The 23,576-nt window shown below is 38.1% G+C and overlaps 2 protein-coding genes across 4 annotated transcripts; both read right to left on the bottom strand.

The window, feature by feature from the left end:
• Nucleotides 1–386: 386 nt before the first annotated feature.
• On the bottom strand, nt 387–4,371 carry gorasp2 (golgi reassembly stacking protein 2). The gene is made up of 10 exons (XM_056750452.1): nt 4,151–4,371; nt 3,562–3,642; nt 2,851–3,054; nt 2,532–2,618; nt 2,297–2,427; nt 2,082–2,214; nt 1,885–2,008; nt 1,722–1,808; nt 1,361–1,492; nt 387–1,209 (listed from the first exon to the last, which is right to left on the bottom strand). The coding sequence occupies exons 1-10, from the start codon at nt 4,211–4,213 to the stop codon at nt 935–937; spliced, it is 1,317 nt and encodes a 438-aa protein (XP_056606430.1). The 5' UTR covers nt 4,214–4,371; the 3' UTR covers nt 387–934.
• Nucleotides 4,372–5,770: 1,399 nt separating this feature from the next.
• gad1b (glutamate decarboxylase 1b) lies at nt 5,771–22,756 on the bottom strand. 3 transcript variants are annotated; one of them, XM_056751128.1, is made up of 17 exons: nt 22,447–22,755; nt 21,283–21,432; nt 19,496–19,558; nt 16,998–17,141; nt 16,284–16,526; nt 15,818–15,908; nt 10,574–10,686; nt 10,275–10,390; nt 9,977–10,056; nt 9,791–9,845; nt 9,533–9,649; nt 9,308–9,372; nt 9,002–9,080; nt 8,741–8,890; nt 8,523–8,630; nt 8,341–8,430; nt 5,771–7,351 (listed from the first exon to the last, which is right to left on the bottom strand). In XM_056751128.1, exons 2-17 carry the CDS (start codon nt 21,356–21,358, stop codon nt 7,178–7,180), a joined length of 1,764 nt encoding a protein of 587 aa, XP_056607106.1. In that variant the 5' UTR covers nt 21,359–21,432; nt 22,447–22,755; the 3' UTR covers nt 5,771–7,177. The 3 variants fall into 3 exon arrangements, with proteins under 3 accessions (XP_056607106.1, XP_056607105.1, XP_056607107.1); XM_056751127.1 differs by having other exon boundaries at nt 21,283–21,436; nt 22,447–22,754; XM_056751129.1 differs by lacking the exon at nt 19,496–19,558 and having other exon boundaries at nt 21,283–21,436; nt 22,447–22,756.
• Nucleotides 22,757–23,576: the final 820 nt, after the last annotated feature.

A 23,576-nucleotide genomic window follows, 5' to 3' on the forward strand; every position in this document is an offset into this window, starting at 1 on the left:
AATAGTGTAAATACATACATGTTGAAAGAAATGCTGTTCAAATACAAAAATATATAAGGAAAAAAGTATAAATACTTGTTTTTGCACTTTAACCTTTCCAGTATTTATTTTTCATTTTGGCAGAATTGGGATTCCTTATGTAAAAGGGTTGGATGCCCTTATTTTAAATTCTCCAGAATATTTGAAACGCATTTAAAAGCATGTAAAACATAAATAACTGTTATACATTTTTTGGTAGAGTTGACTACTGTAATATACCCTCCAGCACTCTAGTCTTTCAATTCACCATTTAAAATACACATCAGTCAACCCTCCAACTCCACGTTAAAAGCAAAAATAAATCCACATCAACAAACATTCGAAGTGACTCAAAGAAACACTGAGTGTAAAACTTTGTAGTTTATTGCTTGTGTGTTTGAATGAGAAATTCCTTCACAATCTTCAAACTGCACAAGCACATTCAGCCCTGCAGCACATCCGTTTCCATCCATCTCGAAGGTGGATCTATTTTACCATGTTTGAGCAAAACAGGTCTGATATGACCACGCAGAGAGCGTGTTCGTGAAAAACCGAGCATGTGAAATAAATGTGCAAAGAAAGAAGACCGTAAAATCACATAGCAATTGGTAATTACAAGGAATGCTATACTAACATTTCAAAGTAGATTACAGGATATACAGAAAGAAAAAGCATAAGAAAGCACAGCGTCTGAAGAGACACCACACTTGGACATGCATGCGCTCTGTTTCCAAGTCAAACCTGCCTTGCCTCATTCATTCATCTTATTTTTATATAATATTTAATATCTGTCCATCACTCAGTACCCTCTAGCGCCTCTCAGCAGAACTGTGTGTGTGTTAGCGCACTGGAATATTTTTGTACTGAATAAATACATTAGAGATACAGAGGGACGCCCCTGGCCTCGGCACGATCGTTACGAGGACTCTACGGCAGCCTGTGCAACCGTCGTCTGCTGTGGGATGGTCTCCATGGCAACAGACATCGCTGAAGGCGTGTCTTTGACTGCGGGGTTGGGCGTGGTATCCAGTATTAGTGCGGGAGTCTGCGCTGTCGCTAAGGAAGTGGGTGGAATGAGGTCAGAGGGGGCCAGGGTAGATGACAGCGTGGCCCCTGGCATGCTGGGCAGCATTGAGGGCATGGGAAGAGGGGAGATGCCAGGCAGATTCAGAGGAGGGAAAGGTGGTAAACCTACAGAAAAAGAAAAATCGTATTATAACTATATTCTAAGTAGGCGGTATTTCATTAGAATATGCTTAAAAGTGGAGTTAATTCTGGTTGTTAAAAGGATTGCTGTCCGAGACAGCTGGTCATGTGACCACATCTCTGTGTGTGTGTGTACCTGCTATAGTTGGAGGTAACCCAGTGAATCCAGCTAATGATACAGCGCTAAGGTCAGGTAACGGTATATTGAGATTCGGGAGATTGGCGAGGTTTGGCAGGGGAGGAAGTCCGGACGGTAAGGCCATAAAACCTGGAAAACACAAACGTTGTAAATCTACTTCATCTTTGAACAATAAGCTCAACAGCACTGGTAGGCTACACTTATGTAATATGACATCTTTATATTATGAAATATTAATGCGGAACGAAAGGAGTTTAAAGAGTATCTCTTTATCTTTCTAACAACCTGCGTGGACAAATGAGGCTCAATAAGACCATGAATGCAATAAAAGAGATGGAAAAAAGTGTATGCTTTGCACCTGGTAGGGTGGTGGAGGGGGTAACAGAGGAAAGAGAACTCAATCCTGGGGTCATGTGTGTTGGCAGCAGGGGGACTGTAGGAACACCTAACCAGAAACATCAATGTGTTAATCTTGAAAAAAATAATATTAATACTAAATATATCATTGGATGGTGTCACACCTGTGTGGAGCTCGCTTTGTATTTGAGGCGGGGCTGAGCTGAGTGACAGAACGGATAAACTGTCCTCAAGCCCTGTGGGCTTGGATTGTACCAATGGGGGCGGAGTTACTGCAGACAGCTGAACCTGAATGGAAAGATGAACAAGAGTTAAATTTAGGATAAAAAAGACACTACTTGAAACAGGCAAATGTACTGACCTCCGTGAAACCATCTTTCAGGGGGCTGGCAGGCTCACTATGGGTGTGTCCAGGGAAGCAAATTTTCTTGCCTTCTTCAAAGGGCCGAGTCGGGATTCTGTGCAGGTAACCGTAGCCAATACCACAGCCGAGACTGAACAGAGATGAATAATTTTGCAAACATTAGCGTGAACTATTAGTGTAAAAACAAACCAGACAGAAATGTTGACACACACCTGCCCTCTCCACCCCAGGCAGTATTGGGAGTGATGACCACTTCTCGGCAGTTATCAGTGTCTGTGTTGTAGACGTAGAGCTTCAATCCTTTGTTCTCATGAGTTTCTATTAATGAGAATAAGTCTTCTGACTGTAGAGAGAAGAAAATATACACACAAATGGTAAATCAAACAATTTGGTTCTATAAAGCAATAATAAGAAACAAGGAAAAGGGTTTCAGAATGTGCGCATTACCTCGTTCATAACAGTATCTGCTCCAATGATGTAGTCAGTGTGTGGTCTTAAACCCGCTAACGCTGCTGGAGAATTTGGCTCCACTTCCTGTTAAATAGACCAATCATAAGTCAAGAAATTGGAGCAGGATCTTGCCATCCATCTTTCATAGCTAGACTGACCTGTTTTGCAAGAACACGCCCTGCAAACACAATATCTAATCTCAATGTCTAACATCTGACACTGGATGTTAGGGGACTGAGTTTAAGTTATAATTCATAAGTATTAATATTTTTTAATTTATCGGCACCCTATAGTGTGTGCTGTAAAAGTTACTAACCAAAACATGCCAGACGTTTTCATTAGCTCCTTCGAAGCTGCAAAAACGGATGCTGACCCCCAGTAGGCCCTGCCCCCCCCACATGTTGCTAGGGGTAACGGTTGCCTCCCGCAGCTCAAGGGTCTTGCTGCTGTACACCAGCATCTTCACCGGCTTTTCAACACTTGCCTTTAGTATGTCTTTCAATGTGTCATTATCCTTGTTCTTAATAAGAAACAAAAACAAAAACTTGTGAAATATGCAAGTGCACCAATTAGGACATCGGTATAACAGGCAAAGATCGTGTTATACTGTTTGTATGAAAGCACATATGATTATGTGGTTATTTATAACTGGGAATGTTTTACATGATTAAAAGAAAACAGGATAGAACATCAAGAAAGATGTTTTTGTTGCATAAACAGAGGATGCACCTCGTGTGCAATCACAGGTTTAATAAAAGGGCTTCAGAAGACTGATATGAACCCACTGAAGAAAGCTGGATTACTTTAATGATATATGCATATGCTTTTTGGGGTCAACATTTTGACATCTAAAATGATATATATTTTTTGCAAATCTTTGTGTTCAGCTGATGAAACAAAAACAATGTAAATGGGATTTTCATATGCATAGGAGAACTTCAATCTTTGGGCATACTGTTCTTTTAACAATTGCTTTGTTATTAATGAGATAAGGTCTGATCATGCAACAAATACACAATCAACCTACCAGTCTGGTGTTGTTTATTGACACAATGAAGTCAAAGAAGGGCTCTAGACCTGCTCTGTGTCCAGGAGAATTCTCCTGCACCTGCACAAGAGAGATCAGTCAAATCACATTCAAATCTAACACAACAAATAAACACCATGTTTCTAGATCATCTTGACTATGGCATCACAAATCGTGTTAACACTAAACCGTAGTTAATGCTGTCGTGACTGTACGTGGGCAATATTAAAAAGGCACACTGTTTATTCTCATGATACATTTGAAATAAGGCATGCTGTTGAAACTCCCGATTCATTAAAAATGAACATCACTACGTTACACTATAGCCATTGATGTGTAGCTTCAATATAACAAATAAGAAATAATATTTGCACACGTGCGTTTAAAAAGATTGCTTGTCATGGTAAATGTTAATTAACGTCAACGCATTTAAACCCCCTTTGCATTTTATAGCAGAGCTCCAGCCCTAGCAGTTAGCCACCGATAGCAGGCCGCACTACAATCCCCGGCCTCGATTTGAACTCTCCACCGCCAGACACTCGCGAGCCACCGTATGGGTGAAAGAAACAGACCGGCAGACTACACTCACTCTCAGAACATGATAGCCCTCCGAGCCTCCTCCGGGAATTTCCACGCTCTGCGAACCCCCCATATTCCCCACTTCGTTTCTGTGTAACCGGGAATAATGTCGTCTATATTCTTTTATCGCTTCTCTTTACCAGCCGGTTTTCTGGGACAGAGAGCGCGAGCGAGTATCACCGGGATGCGCAAGGACTGTGTGTGTGCGTGAATGACGTGGCAGTGCAGGAAGAGCGTTCGTGCTTATGTGGCGCACAGGTGAGCAGCACTGGAGCTGTTCAAACAGCGTTACACACGGATGTTTCCTTTTGTTATCATTTCATAAATCGGATAAAGCTGCGGTTTATTAGTTAAGTCACTGTCATGTATAATGCATGTGTGCTTTGTAGGTTGAATGGCATAAACATAACACGCGGGGGCGCGGTCAAATGACCCGGTAGTTATTTATAATAAGTCAAGCACAGAGGACCTCAGTAATAACTGTCACGTTTAAAATACGTCCAGCGTCATAATTCAGAATATTTTATTAAGAGTATTAATGCTGCAGCTAGACATGTGATATCTGACACTTTTCCCTGCGTTGAGCAGGATGGACCAATCATGTACGATTAAGATTTTTTACCGCTAATAAGGTAGCAGGGGATGCATTTTCGTTAAATTGTGGAGTTAAAATTCGCAGAATTAAAATAATTAAACGAGTATACTTTTATTATTTTCAGAAATTACCAAACACATCGGCTTTCTCTCAGCGGGTTGGCGCCACCTAGAGTGAGAAAGCGTAATGGTCCGAAAAGGCAACGTGGAAAGTTCGATTTTCTTTCGATGTGAATGTGCTGCCTCCCCGTGGCAGGTAAAATGTTGAACAGAAATGGCATTGAAGGAATTGTTCACCTTCAAAATCCAATACTGTCATCATTGACTCATTTTAAACCTGGGATTTTCTTTCTTCTGCAAAACACAGAAGATAATTTGAGAAATGTTGGTAACCAAAAATGGTCCCCATTGACCTCTATTGTATGGACGCAAAACCAAGTCATGGGAACCAACGACTTTCTGTTACCGACATTTTTCTAAATATCTTATTTTGCAAAAGAAAGAAAGTCATACAGACATGACACGACTAGAGGGCGTGTATATAATGACAACATTTTCATTTTCAGAATATTTCAATCATACTTGTGACCCTGGATAACAAAACCAGTCTTAAGTAGCAAGGGAACATTTTCAGTAAAAGACAAAAATAAATTTTATGGTTCAAAATTATTGATTTTAAATCATTAGGATTTTAAGTAAAGATCATGTTCCATGAAGATATTTTGTAAATTTCCTACCTTAAATATATAAAAACTTTATTTTTGTGACGGGATGGCCTGCCAAAGTGCCCCTATTAACAATTTCAAAAGCAATTTTCTCAATATTTAGATTTTTTTGCACTCTCAGATTCCTGAGTTTAAAACAGTTGTATCTCAGCCAGATATTGTCAAATTATAACAACTCATACATCAATAGAAACCTTATTAACTTTCAAATTATGTAGAAATCTCAATTTTGAAAAATGTATCCACAAGACTGGTTTTGTTGTCCAGGGTCACATTTATATTTCAGTGGAATGAAACAACGCACAAACAAATACAGAATGACATTATTATTTATTTTGAGCATTAAAATAACATATATAATATGATATATAATATATTCCAGTGTATATCATTTACTTCTTGAAAGGACGACTAACAGAACATTCTTTACTATTCATACTTTAACAGATATTATTGTGCACTGTACAGGTGTAAGTAATCGTTTATATATATTGTGATTGCATTTTAAAGTGCCAGCCTAACTGAGGAGCCCAGACCGGCGTCCTCACATTCAACATATACTGTCAACAATTCACAACAATAGAGGAAAAAATATTGTGCAGGTAATATTCGTCAAAAACACTTGGAACAAAGACGAGATTGAACAAACAGTCATTTTTCACATGTTCAAGAGACTCACAACAGCTGAATCTAAATACAGCAGTGAAAATATCAATAAACCTTTAATAAATGTTTATATTAACACAGTCATTCAGCCTTCCTTCTAAGTTTGTGCTTTTTGCTTTATGCATTTTCTTTCACTGTTTCTTTTTAAACTCTATTTACAGTTGAATAATCGCTATTGGCGCCTGAGTAGAATATCAATAATCGGTAGTAAATATCCAGTACCGTAACTAACATATAATTGATAGGATTGCTTGTAACATTCAGTCGAAGATACACACAATAACATTATAACACTGACACACTGATTGCACAGAGTCAAAGGCCTGAACAACAAACATTTACGTTGTAATTATATTAAATATAAATGTGTATAGATTACTATATTTTATATGCTTGCTTATTTCAAAGAGTATTGAGCGTATTGTAAAACGTATGGCACTAATATTGTCTTTGGCTCACAAGTACACCACTGGACCAGAAACGTTACTCTAAACTTATTTGATTATATATATTTTAATACAAGTGAAGAAACATTACAAATGAAAAATATACACTGCTCAGGTCACAATATAAATAAATACATTTCTTTGTTTATATACTTATATCAGCAGAACTGAAAATTGAATACTAATGTTTCACCTCACAAAGGTGCCGAGTAAACGCTTTACATGACCTACCACAAGGTACGTTTATAGGAACACAACACTCAAATACAGATTGATTTACAGTCACCGGTTCACACACAGACCCCACTACTTCTACACAAAAAGGGGTTTGAGCTTTGATAAAAGGGTGTTGCGTCTTACTTGTCTTTACATTGTATGTACAAACAGAAGCACTGACTGTTACACAAATCAGAGTACGATCCCAGGCTTCTGTTAGTTTGAAATATAGTAATATAGAGAGGACGGAACATATTGGATCACAACACAATGTTGAAACATTAAACGTGCATGACGCAAACTCTGTCCTTTGAGTGAATGTGTAGATGCACCACCCCTGGGCAGTAAATGGTGCGTGTATTGCTTCCTCCACCCAACAGAGCGATGCTCTCACAGGTCGTTACCCAGCCTTTCAATCTCATCGATGAGGAAATCGATGTCAGATATGGTGGCTGCATGGTTGGAGACGACCATTCGGAAAAAGTTGACTCTGTTACCCTGTGGCTGGTATCCTACCATGGTTGTTCCACACTCCATCATCAGCGCTTTGATCTTTGGCGCCACCTATAGGAGAGGAAGTGTACTTGTGGTTAAGATGTCTGTTTTGGAAGGCTGTCTCATTTCATGAAAGCAGGTAGGACACTCTGTAGGCACCCTTCTAATGCAACCTAGTTCACGAGAATTCGGAGGACACATGAAGTGCATCCTTAGTTCCTAGAGATAACCCAGAATTCTTTGCATCGGCCAACTTCTGTTAAATACACGTGTGTTGAATAAATGGCAGCAGCTGCACATTCAATCAAATATGTGGTGTTTAAATGTGGACAGTTTACAATTTGTGTCACGTTTTTTAATCTTAGCAGGAATATGTAGTAAATAGGTTTACACATGTTTAGTTATTTTCAAACGTTTTAAAACAATAAGGCAATACATTTTACATTTGTTATATTCTTTTGGCATTGTTTAGGGTTGAACGTAACCAACTTTTGCCTCTTAAAATCATGTAGAAATCATTTTAATAATTTGACGTGTGCGAGTTCAAAGCGTTGTCACAGCAACGTGGTACTTCCTGTGTCCTACAAAGGATGTCTCGTTTAATTCTAAGTTGAGAATCCTCCATATACCGCACCCTTTAGAGGATGATACCTCTGGAGGACACAGGTACACAGCCTTACGAAACGCGACACAGCTTAAGAAGATGGACAGGTTTGTGGTGGATTTAGTGTTCAAATCTCATTGATAAAAAAAAGTTTCCATACTTTATACTCCATATGTATACTTAACTAATATTATTGAAAATAAACATTACATTTAAAGAAGCTGGTTTTTGTTAATAATAAAAATCACAAAAATTTGCCTCCATTTACACAATTTATCTTAAAAAAAGAACTTCAGGTGTTTAAGCATGATCCTGTAGATTAAATCGTTCATACCTGTGACTTAATTAATATAATGGCGAAAGATAAACATACGTGGATATTTTACAGAGACCCCCCAAACATAAAGATCCCTGTTTTGAGCAGATTAATCTGAGATGAGATGTAAAAGGCTACCTTGTGTAGCTTCTCTCTTCGTTCATCTCCGTCTGGCATGCCCCGCATGCTCGGTGGAATATACCAAAAGCAGACGTTTGTATGCTGGGGCTTAAGAAAAAGAAAGAGAACAAAAACAGTATCAAACACTATAACATAAGAACTGAGTTCTCTCAGTCTGTGAATATGTTCCAGATACAAACCTGGCTCTCAAAGACCATTTCATATCCCTCCCGGTTTTTGATTTTGTTGTAAAGATATTCCGAGATCTCCAGACATCTGTCAATGTGCTGCTCGAACCCGACTGTGCCCTGCGTGGTGCAAATTGACCAGAAATGCGAATTATTTGTGTAGAATAAAAATCTGTAATTGTAACCAAAACAGCCTACTTTAGTCAGAAATACCAAACCCTATATCCCACCTTGGCCTTCCACATGAGCCAGAACTTGAAGATGTCCACATGTCTGCCACACTGGATGGCTTTGTCTCCCGTGTCATAGTTGATGTCGTACTGCTTGTCTGGTTGGAAGAGGTATCCAGCACACATGGAGTTGCAGCCCTGCAGAATACCCTGTAACCAGCGGCAGAGTTTTGTGATGTGTTGTTTGATCACATGTAAAACGTCATGCTTGACTAACAGAACCACAAACTTGACTTAAATGTTACGTGGGTGTTTTCTTACCTTCTCTCTGACCAGAATGGCTGAACATTGCAATGGCACACCCATCATCTTATGAGGATTCCATGTGACAGAGTTTGCCCTGAAACATAGAAATGTTACTGTTATTTGTTTAGTAAACTGTTTACATTTATCCAAAGTGACTTACAAATACAGGTGCATTTATTTGCCTGAACAGCCAATGATAAGTATATAAAGACAAAATGAGAGATTTCCACTTGTATAGATGTTTTAATATTAAAAACAAGGCTGGGCAGTGGACAGTCCTGTCCTCGGTTGTTTTCGTGTTTTTAGTGTTATTTTACATACCTCTCTATGCCGCTTAACTTGTGACGGTGTTTTCTAGACATCAGCAGTGATCCCCCCCAAGCACCCTGGAGTCATGCAAACACATGTTAAATTGATTGCCTGAGTTATTTTTGTTCAATGGTCCAATAATATATATCAACGTAGTTTTACAATTCTTTGGAAAGCACAAAATGATGTACTCATAAATCATGATGCGACGAGAGATACGAGTCAAATTAAACTCACATCCACATGTAGCCACAGGTTGTATTTCTCACAGATGTCAGCGATGTCGTTGATGGGATCGAACGCCCCGTAGACTGTGGTACCAGCCGTTGCATTCACAAACAGCGGGACGTGTCCCTTAAAATACACAATTAAAATGACTTGAAACAATGTTTGCCGCATTCACTCAAGATACACGCTTTGCACACTCATTCTCGAGCACTGACTATATAACACATAGTGCAGCCTAATGTGGGCATGGTAAGTGCGCATTCTAACCTTCTGTTTGACTTCAATGACTTTGGCCTCCAAGTCTGCTGGTATGACACGCCCCCTGAAACCAAACATAACAAGGAAAGACTTAAAAGACTAATAAACATCTAAGCTATAGACCAATGCTTATTTAACTGTTTTACCCCCTTAATTACAGCTAATATCTAAGTTATAGAAACAGTATTGTGATACCTGTCATCTGTCTTCAGAAGGATGACATTTTCTTTGCCAAAGCCCAATACAGCTCCTGCCTTTTTGATCGAATAATGACTCTATAAAAAAGCAAGAGCGTTGCTCAATCAACTACACAGATAAGCTTCTATAGAATAAAATACATAGTAAATTATAATTAGTGTAAGTAAATTAAAATACAATTAATATATTAACAGCTGATTTTACTAAGAAAACTTTTGACCTCTAGAGGGAGACAAATACAATGTTTTCGTTCTATTGTGCATGAGAAGCACAGATGTACTGGTTCAATACTTACATGTTCAGATGTGAAAAGCACCAGTCTTGGAGCAGCAGACATCCCCTTAGTTTTCACTTCTGGAAAATACTTATACCTGGCAACCATCACGCTGTACATGTTCGATATGGCGCCCCCTGTAGACGGTTGAGAAAATTACATCGGGTTGCTTTTCAGCACCACAGACAGCAGCTTTTCCCAGCAATATACATTCAATATATCAATCACTAGATACACAAGAATGTCCTTTAAATGAAGTTTTCATGATATTTGTAAGTTTCTTGTTCCTCTGTCTGGTTGTAGATTATAGATCGGTTTACCTGGTGAGAAAAGTCCATCACCGTCACCATTAGTCCAGCCGATGATCTCCCTCATCTTCTTGAGGGTCAACTGCTCCATCAGGACAAACACAGGCGCGATCTCATAAGTGAACCTGCAGGAGGAACACATAGTAAGACCATTCAGTCTGTCTCAAATGAAGTGCTTAAATCTGTGTTGATGTTATATCATCTGAAACTATTGAACAATCTAAAGAAATGATTTTATGACCATGTTTTAAAACCATTTCAGTGCCTGAGATGATGTGTCAGTCACACAAAATCTGCCAAGAACAAGCCCAGGTCACATTTCACCATTTTAAAGATTTTTAGCATGGTGACATGAATTCCATGACAATTGAGCACATTATAACATAATAATAAAATATTTAAATTTTTGCAAGGTATGATATCAGAATAATTTAAGGTTTTGGTCATTTACATTTTAATGGTTATTCTTAATCGATTACAATTCGACAACAATGTTTATTCTTATAAGCAAATGCAGTTCGATATTTTATCATATTCCCATAAACACTTGAGGATAGGCTGTTGTTTTTTCAGTCACATAGGCCTACTTTGTTGAATTTTGTAGAGTGCCATAATAATAATGGCACAATAAAAACGTTTTTTTTTTATACAAAATTATCTGTACAAATAAAAATATATATCTTTTAAATGTTTATAGATGTTTGGGTGACCTGCACATATTCATTGCACATTAAAAAAACTACTTATCGACTTCTTGAAATCAGAACGATGGCAGTAGCCTACTTCAAAAAATGACAGTCGATGACGACACGTGAGAGCCAAATTCTGTCCCTCTCGGCCGTTTTGAATTTCACTAATTAAAAGACGCCTGCGATGAGCCAGATAGGAGCTCATCTTTGGTTATTTTAATGAAGGGAGTCGATGCTCTGATAACTATCTGTCCGTCCAAATGGACGAGTTGAGCCTGATGGGAGACAGACAGCACACAAATGAAAGAACAGCTGTGCAGACGAGATAAGAGCGCGCTTCGACACAAACCCATCTCGTTCAGAGAACCGAAGTGATTGAGTAAGTGAAACACAACTAGGACACAGAACAGCTTCAGGCAGACTCATTGTTCAGCTCCGTCACAAAAGAAGAACAAAGATTTAAGACAGTGAAATAACCGAGAATCATCAATAACATATAGCAAAACCGTGATTTTAGATGTACATATGTTGAATTTGATAAATTGCATGTTTGATCCCTTTCTCCTTGTTAACTGATGGAAGAAAAGAACAGGAAATTTAATACCAGACTGAATAATGTGTTCTGGGGCAGCGGTCCACATCTTGGGATTCTTTATCACAGTAACGTTATGAATTTGAAAATGATTTGTGATAAGCATAAGTCATATTAAGAAATGATGTGCAAATATATAAGAAAAGAAAAAAAACATGAATGCAAGTTCCGTCTACACAGAACGCGTCTTTGCGGTCATGGTTTTAAAAGCGCAACACAGAACGAGTCTCCAGACGCGCTCTCGTGAACAGAAATTGGCATGCCAACTTGGTACACCTACTTCGGGGTTTTCTGATTGGAACACTATGCGTAATGGTGAAACACGTCCGTGTGGCGCATGTTGACATAGAAAAACTATGGAAATGCGCAGCTGAATGGAAAAACGTTTTGTGTGAACATCCTCGACATTTTGGATTAAAGGGTCTGACAAAGCATACATGTAAATATGCTCAAAACACCCTAAAGGTCCAAAAAAATACCATGTTGTAGGAACCAACCAGAACACCATAGCAACTAGGCCTACTCAGAACCTTCTAACAACTAATAGCAATGCATCACAAACTCTGAGAACACTCTAGCAACACCTTGGCAACCAGCCAGATAGCCTCAAAACCTATAGCCTCAAGGTAGCAGAGCCACTCTCACATTTTCTAGTTGAAAATCGATGTTTTATGTGCTGCTATTTTAAGGGTGTGGGGGCATTATGTGTGTGTGCGCATCAGTCCATTAGCTATCGGTCAGTGTGTGTCACTGCTGATGGGAAATAATGAGTCCGAATTAGTCATGGTGAATAATGACAGAATAAGCAGCGTTTGCAGCTCGTTGATTCCCTGAATCACAGACACTACGACACTCTCCTCAATCTTGCCACAAAGCCCTTCCTATAGAGCGTGAGGTTGAAAAGCCAAAAGCGGTGCTCTCAGCAGTGAAGAAATGAAACGTTCTCCAGCCTAGCAGGTGAAATCCTTCAGAATGAGGGCAGGGAGCGGTGGGAGGTGGATGGAACAGCTTTATCCCTGCAGCAGGGAGATGACAGGACGTGCGGGTGATGGAAAACATAGCGTGAGATTCTGAAGGGCTAAAAATGCTTTTGCGAGAGAGTGGAATAATCAACCATGCTATGTTGAATGAAAACGTTTTTAGACATGCTCCTGTCATGCTGTTTCAATAGGCCGCTTATTTATTCTGTCTTCTAATATACCTTCTTTTGAGCAAATGCTTTTCACAGAGAAATCTACCAGAATGGACTGTAACAAGAAATCGATCTAAAATGGTGGATCAAGACTTTTCTGCTACCCTCAACTTCTTTCAGTGTTGTTAGTGTTGGAAGTCACCATGGCTCCATCACCTCTAGATATAAATATAGTGATTTTAAACCACATACTTATGCTATACAGGAACTGGATATGAGGAAAGGGCAAAACTCAAGTTTAATATGAAAAAATCAAAACTGGTGCATCACACCATCTTTCACCTCCTGACATTTTAAATGTCAGCAGCACTGGTGGTCGATCTGTATGTAAACTGTGTTCAAAATATCACCCAGCGCTAGTAAATGCCATAAAAAACTCACTTACGGCTGAACGCTAGTGAGGTGACTTGCTATCATGCTACACTGACTTTTAAGGTCACATCATGAAACATAACTGAAACAGAACCTCAAGTTTCTGACATAAATCAATTACAAGAAATAAATGTGTATTTTGTTAATAAGACATTTTTCTTCTGCAGAACACAAAAGAAGATATTTTGAAGAATGTTGGTAACGGAATTGCGACATCCCCCATTGACTTTTTTGTGTGCATACAGTAAAACTGAATGGGTGTCGCTGTTCGGTTACCAACATTCTTTAAAATAACTTCTTTTGTGTTCTGCGGAAGAAAGAAAGTCATTCAGTTTTGTAATGAAAAGTGGGTCAAATTTTGGGGCGAACAACCACTTTAATTATGTTTCTTGTCCAAATCCATCTTGAATTTATTTTTCCTGCACTTGTTGCAATGCATTCTGGGATTTTTTCAAAGGATACATGCGGAGCCAAAAGAACTTGTTTTAGAAAGCAGTCCATTTGAAATGGAGGGTATGAAAGAACAGCACAGCTATTTAGCTGGAATTTATTTTACGAGGTGGCAAATCTGTATGATTTAAAAAAAAAAAAACTATTAGAAAAAAAATAATAATAACATCCCACTGCTAAGCCTAACATCACTGAAATAAAAGCAGATTGAAAACAGTACGAAAATCTACAAATGAAATTGTACAGATTCATATGTAATCGTATTGCAAATTTAGAGACAAGGTTAATATTATCATTTATATAATACTATAGAAAGTTTTAAGTGTTTAAATATGCTACTGGGCCATTATTTTATGCTCTGTTATGTTTCTCACTATCTTTCTCTGTATGTGGCGAGAATTAGTTTAAGAGGATATTAATCAAAGTAATTCCCTATTGCCAAAAGCCATTGTTCATAGTTATGGCTATTTAACAAGGCTTTTTTCATCCTAAGTGACTTCTATTATAAGAGTCTCTCTATTTATATTAAGAAAGACGGCTTTAATGAAGTGCTCGGTCCTTGGAGATCAAAATGGCCTCTGGGGGTAAAACGCGATGGCCAGACTGAATGGCCCACGGGGACAGACTCTCCGACTGGCTGGTCCCAGCTGGCACAGACTTGCTACCAGCCCACAGTCAGACACAATCAATGGGCTGTTAAATAGATTTGGTACAAGTCCATTTTGTGCTTTAGTGTTGTAAGACTCCTCGGTGCAACACTGGCTCAGTCATAACACAATTTAAAGCAGCATCTTGAGGTTAATGAAATAAAAACCCATTAGCTGGATCTGTTGTTATACTGTAAGAGGAGGAGACCGGCTTGTCAGAAACTATCAGATTTTGAGGCAAATGAAACACATTTTCTGTAGCGGTTTTGTATATTTAGTTCAGAAACTAAATTGCAAACTCTAAAATTCTAATAACTTGGGTAAACATTTAAATCAGACTGAGATATAAAAGCAAGTGTCAACCATAAAATACAGCATAAATTTAACCTACAGATCAGGAGAAATGCTTTTATAATAAAAGTAAGATTGGGGCACGTTGTCACATGTGTTTTGAATTCGGAATTTAACACAATGCATTGTTTCTGTGTGTTAAAGCAATAATTTGATCTCTTGTATATTTCCTTCTTAATTTTAACTATTTCATTAAAGGTCTTGTGTTTTAAATTAAAAAATTCTGTCATTATTTACTCATCCTCTTGTCCTTTTAAACCTGTTTGACTTTCCTTCTTCTGCAGAACACAAAAGAAGATTATTTAAAGAATGTTGGCAACCGAACAACAGCGGTACCCATTTACCTCTGTTAAACCATTGCAAGTCAATGGGCACATTCTTCAAAATATCTTTGTATGTGTTCTTCAGAAAAAAGAAAGTAATACAGGTATGAAATGACAAGAAGGTGAGTAAATGACAGAAGTTAAATCTTTGAGTGAACGATCACTTTAAAGGCACCCAAGATGTGTGACAACTAACCCAAGTATTTATGTATATGTTTTCTGTAGAATAACCGCCAACATGGTATCATTTTAAACGTGATGTATCTCGGTGCAGTCTAAACTGTCATTTCTTTGCAAACAACCTTTTTACTGAGATACGCATCAATGAGTCATCGGACAGAGATGTCCAATGGAACAGCACATTCCCAATTGCTTTTTATATCAGCAGTGAAATGTCTAACACTATTGGCTAATCAATATGCAATCTCACACGCCCAGAGGGCCAGTGCTGTGGTTACACTATCCCATCGTATCACTTGATACAAGGTTGACAAAGACAGGGCCTCTGGCAATAGCATTCCAACAAACACTTTACATAACCTCAGAGCACTGGAAATACTTGCATACATAACACAGACGACATTGTTTTTCTGTGACCCCACAGAGACCGCCGAGAGGAGGAGAGAATCGTATGACTCACATGTTAGTGTTGGCTGTAGATGTAAGCCACTCTCCAGCAAGACCAATGATATCCAGACCAGAGGAAAGTTGATTAAAAAACCTAGGATGACCTGAGAGAGGATTTCACAAGGACATGATGTAGTTCAATTGTCTAGCTATTAAAAAGTAAAGAAGTTACTGTCAAGATTTATATCGAATTCTTTGAGCTTTTTCACAATATTATTTCAGCTTTTGCTAAGAATAAATATACATAAAATATGTATAAAAAATATTTGGATTAATATTGAAAATTCAATGTTAATTTGTTAAGTGAATTTGACAATTAGAAACAATCAAATCTAACAGTTTGAGTCAAGCATTCCAAATTGCACAAATACTTGCTTTCTCTAAAATTCGAAATTTGATGATTGTTTTTACTTAAATAATATTTTTTTAACATCGTCATCGTTTGTTGATCATACCAGTAAAGACATTTGTAAATGTACCTGTTCTCACTCCATATTTGAGAGTGTCTCTGCAGTCCACCAGGATCTGCTCCAGAGATTCTGGTTGATCAGATAGCTCCAGATTGAAGCCCTCCATTCCCTCCAGAAGCTGGTGAGGGTGATGGAAATCCAGCACTTTTGTGGATCTGTCAAAGGTCTTTCGCACATAATTTGTGAGGATTTCCACCACCTCCAGGAGAAACTGGATTGTGGGTTCCTCTCCATTTTTAGCAGGCAGTAAATCTGGAATTACACATAAGATTTTCTTTATGTTTCATCATAGATTTTGTGAGCAGTGGGAGTCCTTTCTTAATTTTTTTTTAAACATTTCTTGAGACACAATCTTTCAGATGTCTCGCGGAATCTTTTGGATGAACAAATGAATCAACTAGTATAGGCTACGCAAATATAAGCAGTGACATTGAATGGTTTTATATATTATATAAATGTTTCTTGAAAGTTCTTAAAATGTCACACAATAATTTTCTTCAATGTTGAAAAGTTTTGAAAAATGTATGACTGCAGCATTTTGCATATTTCAACTATTTCAACTATTTAGCAATTTACATGATAAGCAACTTTTTGAAAATGTATTACAAATATTTTAAAGATTCAATTCAGAGTTCTTCTTTACAAACATAAGACTTTTAAATGATAGTATTAAATCAAATTTAATTGTTTATAAATCCATGAACAATAAAATGATAATCTCACCCCGAGCGAACAGGTTGGAGAAGTCTGTCTCTGTTTGTCTGAAGTGCTCACTGTTGTCACAGGACAGCTGGTTCTTCGAGCTCTCCTTGAAGTCGCCCACCAAACGATTCTTCTCATCCAAACTGTTGTTCTTCTGCAGGAAACCTGCATCATTACAACACGGGGAAGAATTGCAAAACATCCTCAACCGTGATGCTGAATACTTCGATCAACTAACTAGCAGTCTGTACTCAGATACTTAGTGTGATCCCAGTATTTAGTGGAACAGTGCTATTTATGGATTGGTTAAGGTTCACTGTAGTCATGACATCAGAGGATGTGTAGCGTTTTTTTGGTTCACAAAACCCTGTTGAAACATGGTTGAAATGAGGTCCACCCGTCCCCTCCCTTACAGATTCCGCTTGAGTGCTTAAATGGCTCCATGTCATTAGCTGCCGACGGGCACATTCAATAGACTGAAGCTGCGATCTATTGAGAGTGTTTTACTGGAGCGACTTACATGAACATTGACAAAGAAGTTTAGAAAAAAAACATTACTGGAAGAGACACAGGCGTTAAGAAAAAAGGCACTAAAGACGAGCTTGAAAAGATGCGCAAAACGTCATTCTAATTGGATGCACACAGCATGAAACTGAAATTGCATGACACTTTAAAGCCACAGTCGTATGTATTTTATTTACAATTGTTTATTAATTCATTATTTTGCTATATTTTATTTAAGGAGATTTGTTCTCATAATTGGACAGATGACTAAAACGATGTATTTCTCGGTGTATAACGTCAGGCACCCGTCTTTTTGCTCATTAGGACCCTGTTCATCGTTGCATGGTGGTTATCTCGCCTTCTGAGCAAGACTATCACACAATATTATCACAAAAAAACAGACGCACTGAGAAGAGTGTTTAATACCCCCTCTCTCTGCCAGCAGCCCATCTTTCACATTCAGTCTCGGTTCTGATAAGAGCTAATGACTATTCGATGCCGTAAATCTTTAGCGATGGGCTGAACATCAATGGCCTACATGATTTTATTGCGGCTATCAAAATGGATTTTTTTTTGTTTTCTATCGCAGTAAAGACCAAACACTTTGATCAGTTCACAGGACACTGAATGAGTTTCTTATTTTAAATACGATTTACAAAATTGTGTAAAAGGATGTTTATAAAATTAATATGGATTGGTATGTCCTACCATGCGCTTATTGAATACATGTTACCCATATGATTTTACACAAGCTGTCCATGATTTAAATACTAGATTTATTTCGTTTTGGTAATTGTATTCCGCATCAATTTCAAAAAAGCTTATTCTTCCTCAATAAGCAAATAAGGACACCTAAACAGATAATCATAAATAAGAATAATATTTATTATTATTTTTGGTATTATTAATATTAAAGCGAATAAAGTTATTCAGAATAAATGTATTTGCTAGCTTTTGCGTATCAGGTGAGGGCACGTTATTTTAATTTATCTTATATTGGCCATCCACCTGTTATTTAAATGTGCAAGATCATTTTACGCATAGATTCTCCAGATACTTGTATCTTTTTTAAACGATGCAATCCATCTAAAATTCAGACAACTGAGAGGTGGATACACTTCAACAATTTTTTTTCCTTCCAGATTGTTTTCCTTCCATGTGTTGTTCTGTCAGTTCTTTCGTGTATTAGTCCATTATTAATTTGCCTCAAACGAAATGTAACGTGATTTTGCAAAAACAAGCGCATCGTTTTTACAGGGGGAATTTGTCCACGTGCCCTTGGATAAAATGTTATGAAACTGACAAAATCCCCCTCTAAGCCACACCCTCCCAGACGTCATCGTGATATTAAAACACCCTAATCCACCTCACATCTTATAGCGGACTATAAAAAGCAGCGTTGCGTAAAAAGACAAGTTGAGAAGACGGAGAGCCACCCCTAATAGACAAGAGAGTTCAGGCAGCCTCCTTTTCAGCTGATTTATAGGATTTCACTGTACAACAAATCTAGTAAGGAAAACGTTACTAACTGACCGTGCAGAGAATGTATCCATTCAGACGCAGATTCACAGTCACTAGGCTATTTATTTTTTCTCTTATGTAAGAGCCAATATAAAATGTTACGCTCCCTAGCACACAAAGTTCTTCGTTCGGGCACCTGGTTGTAAGATTTCTGTATTTTTGTCTCTTGGGTTTGTAATGTTCAGTTAATGATGATGAGACCGAACAAGAAGTGATAGAACAGGGAAACAAAAGACTAAGACCCTGTTCACATAGAGGCCTGGGGGGTAAATAACTGACTGACCTTTAATGTGACGGAAACGCGCAATGACAGTCTCTTCCTCTCTCTTTGTATCTACTGTAGGAATACATGTATTCACACAAGGGTCAAAAGTGCAACAACAGCACACGTAAAGGTGCAATGCGTCTTGGCCCCCCAAGTGGCCCTCTGCCCTCTTTTGAGACCTAAATGATGTTGGCATACATTATATGAAGAGAACATGTCCAGAACTTACCACATATCTTCATGCCCAGTTTCCTCGTGCATCCGTGTGCAACCCCGTACCACGCGTCACAGGCTAAAACGAGATGTTTAGGAGAGCTCAACATCCGATTATTTATTTTGGTTTAAGCTATATGAGTGAAGATATGTCTGAGAAAGCGCGAAATGGAGGGTCACCATGCATTGACGCAAAGGACAATGGATATGCGTAATTTGCAGAATTAGCTCTTTACCGGGTGTGCGTGTCTTTTGTCTTTTGGGATATTTCGGGTTGTTCAAAAGGGGGTAATTTTTATCAAGCAGTCAATAGCGACTATCAGAGAGGCAGGCAGCAAATAGACGGTGACACACATCCGGCAAAGAGGCGGTTTAAAATAAGCGGGCATGAAATGAGGTCTCGGACGCGGGCAGAAATTAATTGAGTGAAACGCCTGTTTGACTTGCCAGCCGTCATTGAGAATGTACAACTGGAAATACATGAATGACCTCCTGTACAGAGATGCAGACATAAATATTAAAACAAAAATGAAATAATTCTCACAATTTTTTTTCAAAAGCAACAACATTCAACAATGCTTCTTTTTCATTAATGATTTTATTTAGGCTATGATATTCATGCATTGCTTGACAAAAATATGCACCGTTTTAATTTTGCAGACATGCAGGAGGGCATTTAAATAGATTATTATTTTAAGCATGTGTGCACGAGAGACAGCTTGAGAGAAATTAAAAAGAATCGCAATCAATATTATTACTAATTGTTTGGAGTGTATTTGTGTCGTCCACTGGGGTGGTTGGTTGTCTGGGGGCCGATCTAGCGCTCTCTGCCCCGGGCGCCCGCTGTCAGAACGAAGCAATGACAGCGAGAGCCCCCTCAGGTCAGTGAGCGTGAGATAGAGCTTGGCAGGGAGATAATGGCCAAACACGCGCACACACAGACACACAAAATCGAAACAAAACATCAAAATTTATATTGTATATTTTGGCCCATGACTTTGTCCGCAAAAGCAATATCCATTAGGATGGTTTTATTATTTGTGAGCATTACATTTGAATGATTTTAAAATATAATGCTACGTATTTTAACCACATGCATTAAATCAAATAAACCAGAGCAGGCGTGTATACTTTATGCATATTTAAATTTTGACTATGGCAAGCATTTTTAACATATTTACAAAGGAAAACTGAGAATTGGACCGTGATGGCGCGGGTAATTTAGGCAATTACGCTATTGAGGTCTGTGTGTTGAGTGCAGATGATTTCGCGTGATTGGGGTTATTTAAACTCCCTTAAAACGTTGCAAAATGGACGACCATTGTAACGGTTGGGGCCTAATTAATTGACAGAAAAATAGCTATTCTTATAGACAGAAATATTCTTGTTTGAAAATCTAATTTCGAAACCAGTTTCTACAGATATGTTGTCCTCATTTGTAAACTCAACCTGAGTGAACAAAACTATATTACTTATAGTAATCTATCTATCTATCTATCTATCTATCTATCTATCTATCTATCTATCTATCTATCTATCTATCTATCTATCTATCTATCTATCTATCTATCTATCTATCTATCTATCTATCTATCTATCTATCTATCTAATATTTGTTACGATATATGGTGGATTCCTTCACAAACTGAACATCCACGTTTGTCTGTCTAACTGTTGGGTGATTTGTCAGCTAATAGACATTTCACACGGTGCTGTGTGTTTTTTTCTTAGGCAGTGATGAACATCGCCACCCCACGGAGTAAATAAGCCAAGTGAAAAACGCTTTATCCGGGAAGGACCTACTTGTGGCAGGTTGTCGTAAATTAGCCGTGTTTGGGTCCATATCACCAGCCGAGGACGAAGGTACTGAAGACGCCATCAGTCCGGTAGAGACAGCTCACTGCTTTTCTCTGACAGTAAATTCAGCTTTCAGACGGAAGAAATAATCTCACACTACCTGAAAAATATTTGGAATTAGGACAAAACAATAGAATGGCACAAGGCAGACTTGGTTGGAACAAAAAGGAGCGTGTCCTAGTTTTTATATGCTGCTTATAAAAATAAGAAGCGTTTTTCCAAGCGTAATTTCACTAATCCAATTCTTCTGTGATATCCTTTGTGAAATGGCAGTAATTCACTCGCCGTCACAAGGACAATTTGTCTTGCGCCATGCGCTCCGTGTGTCCTGTCATGTTTAGAAATGCGCTCTCTGATAAAACGGCGCACATTACAGCACATCAAAACGGAGAGAAAATAGCAAAATGCTTTTAAGAAAAAGAGTTATAGCTCCACTATATTTTTAGGCATTGCTTTAAAAAATTGTCCGAACTATAGGCTAATTTGGTGTTTTGGATGACGGTCCGGTTCTATACTCTCCAGACGCAACCCGGCCCCCAGCGCGCACCAGACCGTGAAGTCAGACTTAATTGGCTCTGTAACGAGGTCTTTAAATCTGGCCATTTAAAAGGACGAAATGAAGAATCTGTTCGCTTCACCTATAGAATATATAGCAAAGGCGACAAGACTGGAACAGAAATAATCTTTATGAAGGTGAAATTTCGATTATTGACTTTATGATAAATAATGTTTCTTTTTCAAGTGTCTTCACAGAAGGTCAGAAGCTCAACCCATTTGACTGATTCTTGTCAAATAATAAAAAGAAAAGACTGAGCAAACGACTTATTGATTTCTCAATTAAGATGATCTTTAAATATCTTGAAATAATGCACATCAATCACCGAGATAGTGAAATATGGAAAACAAATCATTGCACTGCTCATGTGTTAAATTACCTCATGTTTTCAGACCAGGTAAAATCATTAATTTATCAGACCTTTTTAAGTAAGATGCCGAAAATGCATTTTGTTGCCATTAAATTTACAAAAGAAATATAGTTCAAAATTATCTTTAAATCGGTGTTATTCGGAAGAATTGGATAGCCTAAATAAAACATAAAAAAGAGCTTACCTTACGAAGTCACAGGTGTTCCTGGTCTCAATAAAATCCAGAAAAGCACGACACACGCAGAATTGTTTCACACTACGTGATTTGGCTGCGAGATACTTGACATCAGAATATCAGAAGAGTGGAAAAATAAAGTAAAAATCCATCCAGCACCGATTCAGCTTTAAATCCTGACACCCAGAGCACAGTCTCCAAAATTCACTTCTTCTCTATTCAAGTGCGATTCCCACGCGAATAATATCCACCAGTGTTTCTACAGGGTCAGACTCACTGTTGATGACGCACTTGCCATTAGACACATGAAGTTTAATTCACCGACTAATATATATACATACATACGTCAAAAACATCGTGGGAGTGAGAAAAACGAAGAGAGAGAGTGGGGGAGAGAGGGGGGAGATCGCAGGAATGAATCACCATTTATTGCCATTGTTTCTGAAAGTAGCTTTATAACAAACGAGAAAACAATTGTAGTCATTTTATCAAATTGCATCAAATAATATAACGAATATGCGCAACATATTTTTATATCCATTGGAATAACCTGTATGACATTTAAAACTGACACCACTCACATCCACGAGGGGGCAAAAGAGAGCAACTTGAACTTGAAGAATTTTCGGGCAGCGCCCTGGAAAATCACTTGAGCTGGTCTATCCATCTCTGTAAAATCACTTAACTGAAGGATAAATACACACTCAGAGCAATCCTTTAATGCGAAATGTTCAGAACATGGACTCTGCTTGCTCAGAAACCCAGTGACAATGTAGCCTAAATTATACAATGGGATCTTAAAAAACATATAGTGAATGACTTCATTTTTATTCATTTTAAATGATATTATCAGCATAAATTTTTTAATGAATTGCAGATTATTTGGAGGCTATGTCCCTTTCTGCTCTGTAAAGCTCGAACTGGCAACCTGATAATCCTCAAAACAAATTCCATGCATTTAAATGGACGCAAAGAAAATCTGTCGGTCCAGCACTTTAAACATTCATACTGACTATTCCTAAATATTTCCTCTTTGTTTTACATCATTCTTTGTTCTCAGGTTTTAAAAATCATTTAAGTCTCTTTTCCATGCATTTTTGCATAATTGAATAGCCTTATTATTAAAGCCGCTGATGTGT

This window comes from Triplophysa dalaica, chromosome 6 (genome assembly GCF_015846415.1).
Source record: "Triplophysa dalaica isolate WHDGS20190420 chromosome 6, ASM1584641v1, whole genome shotgun sequence".
Taxonomy (NCBI): domain Eukaryota; kingdom Metazoa; phylum Chordata; class Actinopteri; order Cypriniformes; family Nemacheilidae; genus Triplophysa; species Triplophysa dalaica.